This window comes from Tursiops truncatus, chromosome 5, assembly GCF_011762595.2.
Source record: "Tursiops truncatus isolate mTurTru1 chromosome 5, mTurTru1.mat.Y, whole genome shotgun sequence".
Classification (NCBI taxonomy): Eukaryota; Metazoa; Chordata; class Mammalia; order Artiodactyla; family Delphinidae; genus Tursiops; species Tursiops truncatus.
In genome coordinates this window covers 102,143,462-102,160,972 of record NC_047038.1, presented here as the reverse complement: position 1 = coordinate 102,160,972, position 17,511 = coordinate 102,143,462, and the positions used below count along the sequence as shown (strand labels likewise).

Below are 17,511 nucleotides of genomic sequence, written 5' to 3'. Positions count from 1 at the left end.
TCCTGCATGCTGCCTGGCGCAGCCAAAAAAAGAAAAAAGAAAAAAAAACCAACTTGATGTATTCACTTACTTTTGATGTTGGTTAGAAGTCAGAATTCTTGGTTTTATATGTAGCTCCACTAATGTTTAACTGTGTGTTCCTATTCTGGTGTAAGCATATCTTGTTTTTCTGCACTTTTTTGCTTTATTGTGTTTCTCAGATAATGTGTTTTTTTGTTTGTTTTAAACAGATTGAAGGTTTGTGGCAGCCCTGAGTTGTCAGGTGATGGTTAGCGTTTTTTAGTCTAAACATAACTTTTATATACACCGGGAAACCAAAAAATTCATGTGACTTGCTTTATTGAGATATTTGCTTTATTGCAGTGGTCTGGAACTGAACCTGCAGTATCTCCAAGATATGCCTGTAATTTAATCTCTATTTCAATATTACCGTCTTTAAGTGAGATTGTTTATTTTTACCTGATAGTGAAGTAGAGTTTTTTAGACTTGGATGAAAAAGTCTTTAGTAAACTTTGTCTAAGGCCTATATGATTATGTTGCTCTGCTACAAAGGACAGTTTTAATAAAGTTGGAAAATTGATAAAGCAGTGTTGAAGAGCCTGTGTTCTAATTATTTCTCATAGCTCATTTAAAGTACTTCTTACTATTCCTATCTCTCAGTGTAATATTAAATTTTTTTGAGGATTTATGTGTATATATGCAGCATTTTCCACATGAGATTTGCCACTTTGGGATCTTTTAGATTTTGCTTTCTGCTCCTGATCAGCCAGGTTCTTAGAGCTCAGAGTTGTGGGGATTGAGGACACCCTTAGAGAATCAGATCAGGGACACTCAGCAAAAGTCTGTAAACTGAATGCATAAATTCTGAGTTTTAGGCCCAGAATGTCCAGGAGTATAGTGTTATACTGTAAATAAATGACCTACATTCTCTTTACTTAAACTTTTAATTAGGACCTACAAATATGTAAGGACACTAAGATATTGAGAAGAAAACTATTAAATAATTTTACTAGCTTTATGTGAAATTTAGCCATGTATAAATTTTAATGAAGGAAGACCTAAACTGTAGGTGTAGAACACCTGATCTGTATAGTATATTATGTTTAATCTAATGCCATTCTAATTTTCAACGCAAGTGTGAAATTCAGTGACCCACACTGGATTTGACAAAAATAAAAATGTAAAATAGATTATTTGAATTTAATAAATTACCAGTTCATCATATCAGTATATGTTGGAAAATAATTAAATAGAATATTATTGATTGTATACATTTTATAATTGGATCTTAGAATAATTTTTACTAGCTACTGCATGTAAACTTTCTTAAGTGAAAAGTAAGGATACAGCCATTTTAGGGCAAGTGATAACTAATCTCATAACTTTTCTTTGTTTATTGGGTAACTTCAGCAATAGGTTGAAGTGAAAACCTCAGAAGAATCTATGGTGGAAAAAAAAAGAATATGGTGGAAACCCAAAATTACTGTGTTTGAAGCAGTGATAGAAGTCATTTAGCAATGAGAAACTTTACTAATTGAAAGGAGCTATCATTTTTATTTTTTCAACTGTAAAATTATGATGATGATTAGGTTTTTGTGAGGAATAAGTGAATTGATAACATGTGAAGTCCTTACAACAGTGCTCAGTACATAATAATAAATAATCAGCTGTTAGGATCATTATGTGTACTATTCTTGTTGTTCCAAAAGTATTAGATAATGCTGCTACAGTATATTCTTATCATTAGAAAGAACTGTAGCTTAATCTTTTAGCGGGTCTGTTATTGGATTTGTTTCTTAATTCTAATTCAACATTTCTTAAACTTTCAGAATTTTAACTGTCACAGAACAACTAAACCAAGCAGGATTATGGGTAGTTTACAATGCTCTGTTCAATACAAACTTCACTTTTTACATTCATATAACCTTGAGGATTATACTTTGATATATTCATCTCCTTTTTTTATTAGTATGCTTCATTAGATCATTATTGCTTTTAGGACAAGCATTTTAGAAAGACAGTTATCAAAACTGGTTTTATTGTTCATATGTAAGGCCATTAGTGTGTTTTTAAATTCCAAAGTGAGCACTGATATTGGAAAAACAAACTCATTTAACAGATATTTACTAAGGTCTTACCCTAGTATATGGAGAGTGTAAATAAATCTGAATAACGTGCTGTACTTGCATTGAGGGAGTTTGAAATTTAGCTGGAGATAGGCACATACACAGCTAACTAAAATACAATTTAGTGATTGTCATTTTATGATATTTTTATGGAAGCATAGGAGAGGATCTGTTAACTATGTCTGAGAGGTGATTGGAAAGGCTTCACATAGGAGATTATATATAATCTTGAGGTCATTCCAAGGAAAGGTAAAACTTGTTTATATATTATTATGTATTTATTAGTGAAAATATTTTAGAACAGTATATCTAGTGGCAGCTCTAAAGTTATGTATGAGGGAAGATTCTTAAGGGCAACAATTTGGTGGGGAAAAGGCAGAGGGAAATTGTCTTGAAAGGGGTATTGCATAGCTCTCATAATGCTTAAATTATACATCATAGATCAACAAGACTAGCATCTACAAAGATGCTTTTATTTATGTTTTATGTAGTTTGAGGAAATGTCATTATCCTTGTTAAAGATCATAGTTAATTTTACCTCAAGAAGTTGATAGAGATTATTAGAGGAGGACAATCCCTTACATCACCTCTTGATGCCATCACTGATTATGTTTCAGTCATGTTGTTTGGCATTTTTTTTGAAAGTGCACGTTTCTGTGATTTTTTTTTTTAAAACAAGTATTTATAGGATTCTAATGAACACGTTCAAGACTCTAAGTGTTATAATTATTGGCTGTCAAAACTTTCAACTGATCAGGTAAGAATAAGTGCTCTGAAAGATTGCAGAGAAACAAAGTATTTGAACTGCATTATAGTAGTATACTTCCAAGAGGTAGAAATGATAAAATTGTTATCCTTATAAATGTAGCAGTTAACTCCTGACCAGAGAGCAGGCATAATCTAATAAAAGAGAAATGATAAAGGAGAAAGTGATTTTTTTAAAATACAAATTTATTTATTTTATTTACTTTTGGCTGTGTTGGGTCTTCGTTGCTGCACACCAGCTTTCTCTAGGTGCGGTGAGCGGGGGCTACTCTTTGTTGTGGTGTGCAGGCTTCTCGTGGCGGTGGCTTCTCTTGTTGTGGAGCACAGGCTCCAGTATTTGTGGCTCGCGGGTTCTAGAGCACAGGCTCAGTAGTTGTCGCGCATGAGCTTAGTTGCTCTGCGGCATCTTCCTGGACCAGGGCTTGAACCCATGTCCCCAGCATTGGCAGGCAGATTCTTAACCACTGCGCCACCAGGGAAGCCCGAGACAAACGTAAGGTAGATAGCTAGTGGGAAGCAGCTGCATGGCACAGGGATATCGGCTCGGTGCTTTGTGACCGCCTGGAGGGGTGGGATAGGGAGGGTGGGAGGGAGGGAGACGCAAGAGGGAAGAGATATGGGAACATATGTATATGTGTAACTGATTCACTTTGTTATAAAGCAGAAACTAACACACCATTGTAAAGCAATTATACCCCAATAAAGATGTTAAAAAAAAAGTGATTTTATATTTAACACTTAAGCATTCTGTGTTAAGAAGTCTAATAAAATGATCACTTCTACTTTTGTCCATTCAAATAGTAAGTCAGTATTTTGATTTTATTTTTAATGTTGCTCAGAAGAAGGGATATTTGAGTGTTTATATCCATAGATCCTTGTTTATTTGACCCCCAAAATGCTACCTAAAAATTATTGTTTTCATTGTGTAGGTTTTTAAAGTAAACGTAGTGAGATAAGATTGTACAACAGTGAATGTGACTAGACATTGTGATATGGTAATTCACTACAAGCCAAGACATTGAGTCTTATACATTTAACCCCTTCTTGACCTGGCAATTAAACATGTTTATGGCTACTCTGACTGAATAAAATTGGTGGATTATTGAAAAAGAGTAGCTAATTGAGATAAAAGGGCAAAATTACAAGGGCTTAAACTGAAAAATTAGAATACAGCTTATAAATGTACATAAAAGGAGACTTGGGTATATAGGCTTTTTTCCCTCCAGTCTTCATTTCTGTTCTATGTGTTTTCTACACTTTTATTTCAATATCGGTCTCAAACATTTAGCTTGAGTTACTGTTAAGTAAAGTACTAAAAATGTCAAAGAAGTAAAAATTAAATCAATTGAAAAATTGTTCAGTTATCAACATATTGAACATTATTTATTGCTTTGAAATTTTGATGAAGGGATTATTCTCAAACACTGCTGATGGATATGTAAATTCATTCCTTGTTTTTCATGGATGGTTTGGCCGTATGTATCAAGAGCTGTAAAAAGCTTATATTTATTGACTCATTAATTCTGCTTTTTAGATTTTATCTCAAGGAAGTATTCTGAAATGTTGAAAAAACTTCCTGTTCTAAGATACTGTTTATATTTAAAATATGGAAAAGTTGTCTTAATGGCTGATATCAGAATAAATAAACTGTGTTACATCCACTGTGTAGAATAAGCATGAAGAGTTGAAAGTTTTCAGAAACTTAGGAAAAGGTGACAAAGTTCAGGACAGTCTATTATGTTTCAAAATGCATGGGAAAAAGTTAAAAGGAAATATGCCAACAGGTTGACAGTATTTGTTGAATTGTGAGTAAATTTTTTCCCTTATATTTTTCTGTACTTTCTTGATTTTACACTTTAAATATATATTGTAGTTGAGGGGAAAAAAGAAAACTTGAAAAGTAAGTGACCTTTAATGTAAGATAATAGGTTCCTTTTGAAAGTCAGGGCTGATAGTTAATGGAATTTTTTATATATATATAAATTTATTTATTTATGGCTGTGTTGGGTCTTCATTGCTGCGCGCAGGCTTTCTCTAGTTGCAGCGAGCAGGGGCTACTCTTCGTTTTGGTGTGCGGGCTTCTCATTGCAGTAGCTTCTCTTGTTGCGGAGCATGGGCTCTAGGCGCGCAGGATTCAGTAGTTGTGGCTAGCGGGCTCTAGAGTGTAGGCTCAGTAGTTGTGGCGCACGGGCTTAGTTGCTCCGCGGCATGTGGAATCTTCCCAGACCAGGGCTCGAACCCATGTCCCCTGCGTTGGCAGGTGGATTCTTAACCACTGCACCACCAGGGAAGTCCCTGTTTCATTGTATTTTGATCCCTATTGGCTAATCCATGGACAGTTACTCAAGGTTTGGATTAGCGGTTTGTATTTCAAGCTTTTGTTAAAAAATAAAGGATCATTATGTTAATGTTGATATTCAACGTATTTCACTACTTGGGTTTAAGCTTGACGTGTTTTCTTTTCCCCGAGCATCTTGAATTATTCATATGTTCACTTATCTAATCAAAATGTAAATTAGAAAATTCCCTAGTATCAAGGACATATGCTGTAGTATTTATATCATTTTAAATGGTATAATAATGTCTAATATTTTGTAGTTTGTGTATTTTTCACCCAGTTTTAAACATCTAGTCTTTAGACTTCGATTTCTTTCATTTTAAAATTTCTGATAAAATATTTTTGGTAATTGATACTTATATTTATGTACCAGAGAAGAAAAATTTAGAAATAAACTCTTAAGAACATGAGACTGCATAGTGTCAAAGGAAAGCTAATAAATGCATAAAAGCCCATATTTTTTATTTTTGGCTGTGCTGGGTCTTCGTTTCTCTGCGAGGGCTTTCTCTAGTTGTGGCAAGCGAGGGCCGCTCTTCATCGCGGTGTGCAGGCCTCTCACTGTCGCAGCCTCTCCTGTTTTGGAGCATAGGCTCCAGACGCGCAGGCTCAGTAGTTGTGGCTCACGGGCCTAGTTGCTCTGCGTCATGTGGGATCCTCCCAGACCAGGGCTCGAACCCGTGTCCCCTGCATTGGCAGGCAGATTCTCAACCACTGTGCCACCAGATAAGCCCCTTGGAAGGAGTTCTTTAGACCCAACCAAGTTGTCAGTTACTTGCCACGCAGTCTTAATTTGGATGTTTGGTGGTCGTCTGGGTGGATCTTTTCAAGTCCAAAGACATAGAGCAATAGGAGAATGAGAAAGACTGAGTGGGAAAAGCCTTGGCCTCAGTGCGCTTCTTCACGGCCAGAGAACTGGTCTCTGCCAGATCCTGCAGGCAACGTCAGCTGCCACTTAATGGGCTACTGGAATCTACATGGCTCAGGATAAGTCCCAGCCACCCTTCAGAGGGGAGCCATAGCCCAATAGGCGGATCGAGATTATGGCCTTTGAGGCCCCGCATTGGGTGCCAGAAAAGATGTTGCAGGAAAGAGAGTGGGGTGCGAGAGGATGGTCACATCCCAAGTCATGTCTGAGTCCCTGGGATGGCCACCAAGTGTGGGTTCTTGGCTTTGTGCAGGCAAGAATTCAAGAGCAAGACATAGTAAAGTGAAAAGTTTATTCAGGGAGATACACACCCCATAGACAGAGTGTGGGCCATCTTGGAAGGCAAGAGGCCAAGCCCAAATTTTTTGATGTTCCTATTTCATATATAAGGCTCAAAGATCTTTTTAAAGTTAAGATGGGTATTTATTTATTTATTTATTTTTACAAAAATGTTAGTTTGCATTAGCCCCACATTCACAAAACTTAGAAAACAAAAGAAAATGTCCAGCCATTGTAGAACTCTAACATCCAAGTATCAATTCCTTTATTCCAATCAAAAACAATGTTCCCAGAATTCAGCACAAAACTGAAAACACTGCTGCTACCAGCCATAGTCCATAACAGTAACTTTAAATTGTCCAAGGGGATTAAGGAAGCATTTTAAATCACTGTCACTCCTACCGAAGGATTTTAGGCAACGAGAATTTATTCTCATACAAGAATAAATTTGCATTTTATCATTAAACAGTATGAGGGCCTTAACTGGGAATTACCAGTTTATAAACTTTCTCCCCCAAATTTGTGAATATATCTGAATGTTAAAATTTTCTTATTTAGACGATGGGTATTTATTCTAAAAGGGTGCATAAGGGTATGATTTTGTGTGTATGTGTGTATATTAAATATACATGTTTTAGTTTATTTGAATCAAATTAAAGTTACAGAGGGACAGAGCCTTATAAACAACATGAAGATAGCTTGAGGGCCATTGATTTGTACAGCTTGGATGAGAAGGCATTGTAAAAATGATGTTTATCTGAAAATTGTAGTACTTTCTTTTCTTAAAAAAAAATACTAAAAAAAAACAACAACTTTGTGTCGAGGGCTGACTTTCAGTAGATTGCAGCGAGGGAGCTCCTCTGCTACCTATAAAACCCCGACCCAGAAGCAGTCGTCTACGAATGGTTTAGCACCAGTTTCCCAATGAACGTGCAGTGCGTGACAGGCAAGGGGGCGGCCGCCTTTCTGGCCGCACCTGTAGTACCTTATTTTATAGTACTATTATGTAATAGAGTCTTTGTAAGTTGTTTAATTGAGCAGGTTTATGTCATGTGAGATTTACAGATATTTACATAGAAACTAAATCTCAGTGGTGGCCAGTGCAGATGATCAAAAAAAAAAAAAGATATTTTTAGACTATTTTTTAAATGTTTAATATCAGCTTTCAGATCCCATTTTAGGGCTAGTGTGAATTTGAGAACATGCCAAGCTTTCTGCTGTAGTATAGTTTACAACTTGAATCTCAGTAGACTCTAAATCCTGCCTTCTAAATTATTTTAACAAAGTGAATATAGTATAACCAACAGAAACAATCATCTTGTACTTGTTGAAATAAGTGATATTCATTCTTCCTCTACATTAGTGAAAAAAGCTGGGTAAGGGGCATTTATAAGCAAAACCTTTTATACATTGTAACATTCCTCAGGCCTTTTTCTTTAGGAGTTCTTATTTTAAAATTAGTTCCCAAATAATGAAACACAACTATAAGTGTATTACATAATCAAAATGTTACATGGAAACAGGATAATTGCTAAAACACTACTATCCTATTACTTGTACTCATTGATTATTTAACATAAAGTGCTGGGAAAACTGGATAACTACTGTGTTAAAAATAAGATGAGTAAGAGGTACAAACTATATGTATAAAATAAGGTACAAGGATATATTGTACAACACAGGGAGTATAGCCAATGTTTTATAATAACTGTAAATGGAGTATAACCTTTAAAAATTGTGAATCAGTATATTGTACAACTGTAACATATAATATTGTACAGCAACTATACATCAATAAAAAGAGATATCTGTCTTCTCAGTACCAAAAAATTCCAGATGGAAATAGATTTGTGAAAAACATAAAACTAGAAAAAATACCTGTAAATATTTGTGGACTGTTAGAATGATTCCCATTTCAAGCATAGCACCTAAGGCAGAAGTCATAAGGAAAAAGATTGATTGGATTATATAAAAGTCCATAGGGAGTGAATAAAATTTTGAAGCATACTTATAAAAGAGAAGTTTTGAAATGTATATATGACAAATGACTAATATTCTAAATGTCTGAGGAGTTCTTACAAATGAGAAAAAAAGTCATAGAAAGAGTTCTTAGAAGAAATAAACGTAGTCCAAAATTTATGAATGATTCAATCATATTAGTAACAAGTAAACTAAAACAATGAGGTATTTCATACATTGAATTGGCAGATTTTTCTTAAGATAACATTCAGAATATGGCACAAATATTGTAAGCAGATCAGAAATGGACAATTTAGTAGTATGTATCCAAATTGTACTTATCCTTTGAAACAGCATTTCTGTTTTTAGGAATTTATGTCTAGGAAATAATAGAGAATGTAAACAAAGATTCTCCTACAACAAAGTTCACTACTGTGTTTGTAATGGCAGACTATTGGCAGCAATCTAATTTTTCAACAAAGTGGTGAGATTTCAGTGTTATTACATTTCTATAAGATATCATTTCAAAATGATTTAAATAGGAAATGAAAAAACTTCAGTTAAGCTCATAGTAAATACTAACATTGATTTGTTTACTCTCCTTCAATTTTCTCACTGGTAAATTGTGGATAATAATAGTATCGACTCATAGGGGCATTGGGACAATCGAGTGAGTTAATATATGAAAAGCACTTAGAATAGTGCCTGACACGATAACTGTAGTTAACAATATTGTGTTGTATATTTGAAAGTTGCTAAGAGAGTAGATCTTAAAAGTTCTCATCAGAAAGAAAAAAATTTGTAATTATATGAGGTGATGAATAGCTTACTAAAACTGTGCTAATCGTTTCACAATATATACATATATCAAATCATAATGTTGCATACCTTAAACTTATACAACATTGTATGTCAATAAAATTGGAAAAAAAGAAGGGACTCTTAGACCAAAAAAAAAGTATAGTGCCTGATACATAGTAAGTGCTAGGTGATGTTTGCTATTAGCCTCATTAATTCACAAAATGCTTCTGAAATGTGAGATAATACAGAAAAATCATAGTTTATGGTATAATACATTATAGATACATGTATAAAAGATTTGACTCTAACTTGGAAGAAGAAAATTGCGTGACCTTAAGAAATTGGCCTAGATTGAAAGTAAGTGACAAAGGATTACATTGCTAAAACAAATACACTAAACTTGTCTGGAGTTTTTATCCCTGCTATACAGCATGTACTCAATGCTGATCTCAGGCTAATTTTGATATTAAACTGAGTCTCTCTTTGTTTTGTTTTGAACAGGTTGGCTCAAAGCTAATCTCTTGTCACAAACTGGTATTGGCTTGTGTTATTCCCTACTTCAGAGCTATGTTTCTCTCTGAAATGGCTGAAGCCAAGCAAACACTGATTGAGATCAGAGATTTTGATGGTGATGCAATAGAAGACTTGGTAAAATTTGTCTATTCTTCACGACTCACTTTGACTGTTGACAATGTCCAGCCTCTCTTATATGCAGCCTGTATTCTACAGGTTGAACTGGTGGCTAGAGCTTGTTGTGAATACATGAAGTTACATTTTCATCCCTCCAATTGTCTGGCAGTAAGAGCCTTTGCAGAAAGTCACAATCGAATAGACTTAATGGACATGGCGGATCAGTATGCCTGTGAGCATTTTCCTGAAGTGGTGGAGTGTGAAGACTTTGTAAGTGTGTCACCCCAGCATCTCCATAAGCTTTTGTCCTCCAGTGATCTAAATATTGAGAATGAAAAGCAGGTCTATAGTGCAGCCATCAAGTGGCTTCTTGCCAATCCTCAGCATCATTCCAAATGGTTGGATGAAACACTTGCACAGGTAGGGATGAATAAGATTGTGTATAGAAATGAAATGATATGGAAGCAAATCAGCATGTTCCATTTATCATAAAAAGTGTAGATTATCCGTTGATGTAATATGATGTGAAAATGGCTTTGACTCTTTCCTACTTACTAAATCATTTAAGGATAAGTCTGAATGTGTCTTATTTGAATTAGAAAGATCATTACTTGCTTTTTAACCTGAATATTTTAAAAATCCCTTTGAGATATCTTTAGATATCATCTAAAGCAATCTAAATTGCTTTAGAACTTGGCACATTGAGCTTCATTCAGATTTTAGAAGGTAAATGAGTTTTAAAAAGAGAACATGCTGCAGTGAAAGTAGAGAATGAACTGTCCAATTGCAACTTAAATTTTATATCTGCAACTATTCACAATCTTAGGTTCGTTTGCCGCTGTTGCCGGTTGATTTTCTTATGGGTGTTGTGGCAAAAGAACAGATTGTCAAACAAAATCTAAAATGTAGAGATTTATTGGATGAAGCAAGAAATTACCACCTTCACTTGAGTAGCAGAGCAGTACCTGACTTTGAATACTCCATTCGGACTACCCCAAGGAAACATACTGCTGGTAATTAAATTACTCATTTTATCAACTCTGCTCTAAGGAATTTTGTTGTATTTGAGGGTTGGTTATGTTTGCCGAAACCTAATTGTAAGATAATTAGTATCTGATTGTCTTAAAGTAATAATTGGCAAGTAAGGTTATATATGAATTCTTACTGTGCATGATTTCAGATAGTTTTACCAATAAGCCAATTTTTTAAAAAGCTGTAACAAGACTTATACACTCTGGAGAGCCTGCTGAAATATCTTTTCTTTGGGGGTCTTTTTGATTCTTCTAGGCAGAATTAGATCCTCTGTCATTTTTGCTTAAATGACACTTGCTTTTCACATCTTACTATGTTGCATTGAAATTTATTTGACATGTTTTGAGCCCTTCAGAGACAGGTAGGTATCTTAATAACTTTGTATCCCTGGTACCAAACATGGAGCTTAACACATACTGCATATTTAAATGTTTATTTTTGCATTTTATCACATCAAAAGAAAGGTACTTAATACATCTAATGTTAATAGTATAACAGACCACATGAAACTCTTAGAATATAAAGCTCTTATACTTGAGGAGGCATGCATTTTCGCCTTTATTTGCCATAATTTACAGACTTTCATGTTTTCCCAAGAAAATAGTTTTATGTTCACTTATGTTACTCTTTAAAAAGAATATATTTGTGGGATAAGGGAGAATAAATGTGGTCAGTGAATTCTGGAATCAGTACTCTGAACACAGACTTCCTGTACATCTGCTGTGACCTAATGTGGTTATTAAAAAAAGAGATCCGTGGAATAGCCTAAAAACAACAAAAGGCAGTACATGGTAATGAATAGTGGGACTTTATCTAGATAGTATAAAGAAAATTTGAATGTTGTAGATCTGCCTATGAAGAAGTAGTTCTTCTAAATAGTTTAACATGAAAAGGATGGCTTATTTTTCTTTTATAGGTTGGTTTCAAGTATTAAATTTTTGAAGTGTAGATTTTTTTAGTTGTGAATCCTGTTTTAAGAAGTCAAGGTATTTAATTCTTCAGATTCAGACTTGAATTCAAAGATTTTGGCAGTCTAGGTTATATGCCAAATGTATTAGACCCTCATATACATGATCTCTTACATGATTGCAAGAACTTTATGAAGTAGGTTTTAGTGAAGGATTTGATCCTTATTGTGAGAAAGGTGGTGTTATTCCATTTTATGGATGAGGAAGCTAAGAATCAGAGTGAAAGGATGCCCAAGGCTACACAGAACAGTGGAGAAAGGATTTGTGTCGTGATCTTTTTACTTCATTTTAATTTTTTTCCTTCCATGTCATGTCCCTAGGTGACCTATGTAGCTGAAATATTAGGGTCCACTTAAATAAAATCTAATCAATAATTGGGATTACATTCTGGGATTATAATTCCAGCTGTGCCATAAAACATCTGTAATTTGGGGCAGATTTCTTAATCTCTGAAGGCTTCAGTTTATAAATAATTTTGACTGCAGGATGTTTAAAATCTCTTTCAACCTTAATTATTTCATTTAATTTAATTCTTTAATTCTTTTTAATTTTCAACTTTAATTCAACTTTCAACTTTAATTTAATTCTTTCATTTAATTTAATTCTTAAATTTAATTCTTTAATTTAATTCTTTTTAATTCTTTCAACTTTAATTCTCTGACTTAAAACATTGAATTGGTTGGAAAAGATAGCACAGGCAGTTCTGGTCATTCATGTATGTAGTCATTCAGCAAACATATATTAAGTGCCTACTATGTGCCGGGTTCTGGGTTAGGCATTAGAAATGCAAACACACAAATAGACTACAGCCGTTCCTATTTTGAGAGAACTTTCAGTCTGATCTAGGGAAATAGACATATGAATAAGTAAATGCCATAAAGTATTAAAGGTACTTTGATATAATCAAAAGGTATAGTGGGAAGCAAAAAGAGTGGTTATTTTTACTTTGGAAGGGACAGAGGTTTTATAGGGAAAATAACCCCCAGTCTTAGTTTTGAATAATAAATAGATGTTTTTCTGGGTGCCAGTTAGAGAAAAGGGTATTCAGTTTATTTTACATTTATTGAATGTTTAGTACACGCCAGGCACTGTACTCATCTTTATTAGTGCATAAACGCTTAACACACTATCTTAATCTCGCTTAGACTCTGGTGACAGATATCAGCATAATAGATCATTTCAATACTGTATGTTACATGAATGAGAGTTACCAAAAGTTGTTACCAGAACATTGAGGATGATCACTATATGGGTGATGCAGGAGCTTAAACATTAAAGGAAAGACAGGGAGAAAATCGCGTTGGACAATGCAAGGCCTTTATGCTCTACTAAGGCTTTATCCTGTAGAGCAGTGGTTCTCATAGTGTGAAGCAAGTGGTGGCCTCTTGACCAGCAGCATGACCATTCACTTGGGAAGTTTTTAAAAATTCAAAATTTTGGACCTACCCCAAACCAACTGAATCAAACTCTTGGTGGGGGAGGGGTCAGGCCCAGCAATCTGTGTTTTATAAAATAGCTCCTCTGGTGATTCTGAATCAGAATAAAGGTTTTTTTTTTTCCTTTTTTTTAATTTGGCTGAGTCGGGTCTTATTTGTAGCACACGGGATCTTTGTTGAGGCATACAGGATCTTTTAGTTGCAGCATGTGGGATCTAGTTCCCTGACCAGGGTTCGAACCCAGGCCCCCTGCATTGGGAGCATGGGGTCTTAACCACTGCGCCACCAGGGAAGTGCCCAGAATAAAGTTTTGATTTGTTAAGAAAAATTGTGGTAAAACACATACACCATAAAAATCACCATTTTAACCATTTTTAAATGTACAATTTAGTGGCATTCAGTAAAATTTTTAAGAACTACTGATACAGGTAATGAAAAGCTGTTGAAAGAGCCTTTTAATTAGATTATTCAGTTGACAGTCTGAAAGCAAAAGAGTACTAAGTGATAAGAGAGAACAAGATTTTGCAGTAATAGCTGATGAGGGCCTGAACTAACAGTGGCTGTGGGAATAGCGAGGGAGAGAAAGGATACCTCAGGGAAGGACGAAGGTCTTTAGGTGGGTGAGGAAGGGAGATCTTTTATGATGGGTTTGAGGTGCCTCTGGGACATCAAGTGGAAATGTGGCTTAGAAGTGTAGATTGGAAGGCATTATGATACAGATGGAATTTTAAGTAAAGAGATTGAACTTTTCCTGTGTAAGCATGAAGTATGTGAGAAGTAGGCTGAGAATGAAACAGAAAACAGAAAAGAGAGAAATGATTGGAGACAAAAGGAGACTTTGATATTATGGAAATCAAGAGTTAAGGAGTTTCCAAAAAAACTAGGGTGATCAGTATATCAAATGTTGTAATTGTATTCAGTCAGAAATTAACTTTATGAGTTTGTTGGATTTTGTCATGACCTTACTAGCAAGAGCAGTTTTTCAGGGTGGGTGAGGAACTCAACCGTATTATAGTGGAATGTTAACAAGCTGAGATAACTGATGTATTCTATTCTTTGAAAAGTTCAAATGAGGGGGAAGAAAAGAAAATTAGATTTTTAGTGGTATAATGACGTTAAATGCTATCCAAATAATTTTTTTTTCCTGTTAATCAAAATTTTGAGTTCGTAAGTTTTTTTCCACACTTATTTATCTATTTTTTTTTTTTTGGTTAGGGGGAATTTCCTGGCAGTCCAGTGGTTAGAACTCCATTCTCTCACTGCCATGGGCCTGGGTTCAATTCCTGGTCAGGGAACTAACATCCCACAAGCCGTGTGGTATGGCCAAAAAATAAAAAATAAAAATAAAATTAGCTGTAAAAAAAAAAAAAAAAAGGGGGAGCTGTGATTTTAACCTCTATTTTGTGGCTTTACCTTTAGGTGTGCTATTTTGTGTAGGTGGTCGCGGTGGATCGGGTGACCCCTTTCGCAGTATCGAATGCTATTCTATCAACAAAAACAGTTGGTTCTTTGGACCAGAAATGAACAGTCGAAGGCGACATGTGGGTGTAATCTCAGTGGAAGGTGGGTCTGCTTTTGTGTTAAATCACATCGTGTCACCACAATGGTCTTTTAAATATTTGAACTTTGAGAATTTCTTTCTATAAGAAAATTCCTACATTATAAAATATGTTTCAATATATCAGGTTATTTGGTGAATGTTTACTTGTTTTATGCCCATAGATGCTCAGTGTACAATCTCTTGCATATGGATGCTTAACAGGAGATGAGTATTAAGGAAAAGGGAGTTAAACTATTCTGAGTTATATTTACAAAATAACCAAACTAAAGAAAAATATTTATTGAACACAAATAATAAATATATATTAACTTTTTTCTATACCTAATTATTATTATTGAAATGAGGTTTTTTACCTGGTTACTAAAAATGAATTAATTGCAGAACCATGGATAAATTGTTAGGAGAATTAAAAAGTCACTTTTCTTCCAGTTATAGAAGTATAAATGCTTTGGGGAGAAATAAGAAAACATATTTTAATAAAAAACAAAAATCATCTGTAACCCAGACACCTAAATAGTCACAGTTACCATTTTGGTATGTTAATAGTTCCAATTTTTATTTGTTTCATTTAGAAAAGGTTTGATATATTAAGAGTTTTATATTTTCTTTATACAAGAGCATTTTTTCATTTTATTAAACATTCTTTGCAAGGATGATTAGTGATTTCATCTACTAAGTAATAAAAAGTTGGGAAACCTAAGGGCAGGATAATGTTTGAACATTTAAATAACTTGTAAAACAGCGTGTTTCAGGCATTTTATTAAGCAGAAGCTTACATTTATTTTCATTTGACTACTGAAGTGACTTGATCATAATGTTGAACAGAAGAATATTTGTTGAAAGTTAATTGTGCTATTTTAATTATATATTGATTATATATAAATTTATTTACTTGGAAACAAATGAAAATACTTCTTTACTTTACAGGTAAAGTGTATGCAGTGGGTGGACATGATGGAAATGAACATTTAGGTAGTATGGAGATGTTTGATCCTCTCAATAATAAATGGATGATGAAGGCATCAATGAACACAAAGAGGTAGATGAGCATGGACATTTATTTTGATTTGTTGGTGGAAAATAAAGAAAGCTTCCTATAACTGAAAGGGCTAATTTTTTACTCTACATTTTTAGAAACTTTAAATACCTTCCTAAACACATTTTGTGAAAGCATCCAATGTGATGCTTCGTTATAACTTTCAAAATTTTCCTGAGAATTAAGAATAGAATCATGTCTTTGAGTATGATAATGATTGTCATAGTTTTGACTCATACCTGAGCATTTATTTAAATTTTTATTTTGAAATAATTTAAAATATTCAGAAAAGTTTCAAAAATAGTTGCGTTCCTATGTACTAGTGGTGCTCAACTGAAGATAATTTTGCACATGGGGATACATTGACATCTAGTTTTCTATTCTTGATTAATTTAACATAGTATTTTTAACTGAGTTTTCTTGTGTGTTAGAAGTACGAAAACTTAGATGGAAATGTGAAGAGAGTTCGGCTGAAAAGAGATTTTTGGCCTTTTTTTCACTCATGAGGAGAAAGAATCTTAGTGGGGAAAACCTAGCCTTAAAATACACTACTTATCTATAAATGACATTTTAATACTTTAGTAGGGCTTGATTTATGCTACATGGTAACTACAAACAGTTTAAATTCTAACACATGAATTAAAATAGGGGAGAAAATCCTTAAGTACATTTTTAATCTTTATACTCTTGCCTCCTTACCATGCTAAGCTGGTTTTTAGCTGAGAATTGAGTGAAACTTGTCTAACAAAATAGCAGTTGAATTTCTTTAATCTTCTAAAATATACCCTGAGCACTACAATAGCTTTCCAACTGTATAAAAAATAATAGAACTGCATTTATTTTCTCATGTTATTTGTTTTTATAATTTGTATCCCCCCAAATCATTGTTTCAGTGTGTATTCCAAAATAATATTCATATGTTAAATACCTGGTTTTCTGTTTTTCCCCCTTTTTCTTTTTCATCTTTTCACTAAAATGGATACTGATGTTTGTTCAAGGTATGGTTTTATTGAAACCCATTATCCTAACAGAGCATCTCTAGGGGTTGATTTATTTATTCAGCAAATACTGGTTAAATGCCCATTACAGGATATACCAAGTGCTGAAGATACAGCAATAAATAAGACAGCCATAGAGCTTACATTCTAAAAGGCAAGATAGAAATAAAGACATAATTACAAGGGTAATAATGCTAGCACTAGCGTAAGTAAAGAATGCTTGAGAGTGGAGTCCCATTTAACCTAAGGTCTGAAGGAACAAAAGAATTTAGACTCATTAAGTGGTGGGTGGTGGGTGGTGTAAGGTTGGTGGATGGAAAGAGATGAAGAGCCTTTGAAAATCTGGAGATGAATGAGAGCTGAGAGCATGAAAGAAGTCCCATGTGGCTGACAGATCAAAGGGGATAGTGTCAACAGACAGCTGAAATAGCAGGCAAAAAATAAGGGCCTTTCAAGTTTGCCAAGATTTTTTAATCTGGTGCGCTTTGAAATACACACACATTTTTTTTTTGATAGTAGGGGAGTGATAGAATCAGATTTCTCTTTTCAAAGATCCTCTGCTATGAAATGGAGAATGTATTTGAGGAAGACCAGAGTGAAAACAGTCTGGGAAACCAAAAGGGTTATTGTAATATTTTTAGTCGAAGAAATAACGGT

At 34.3% G+C, this 17,511-nt stretch overlaps 1 protein-coding gene across 12 annotated transcripts in view; it reads left to right on the top strand.

The window, feature by feature from the left end:
• The window catches only part of KLHL8 (kelch like family member 8), a 59,399-nt gene that overhangs the window by 31,936 nt on the left and 9,952 nt on the right, over positions 1 to 17,511 (top strand). For 9 of the 12 annotated variants that reach the window (XM_073805444.1, XM_033857220.2, XM_033857218.2 and 6 more), the window contains 4 exons: positions 9,695 to 10,243; positions 10,650 to 10,836; positions 14,679 to 14,822; positions 15,748 to 15,859. In XM_073805444.1, coding sequence (XP_073661545.1) covers positions 9,695 to 10,243; positions 10,650 to 10,836; positions 14,679 to 14,822; positions 15,748 to 15,859 — 992 coding nt within the window. The remainder of the gene's footprint in view (positions 1 to 9,694; positions 10,244 to 10,649; positions 10,837 to 14,678; positions 14,823 to 15,747; positions 15,860 to 17,511) is intronic. The other 3 variants (XM_073805443.1, XM_033857221.2, XM_073805445.1) reach the window with 3 other exon arrangements.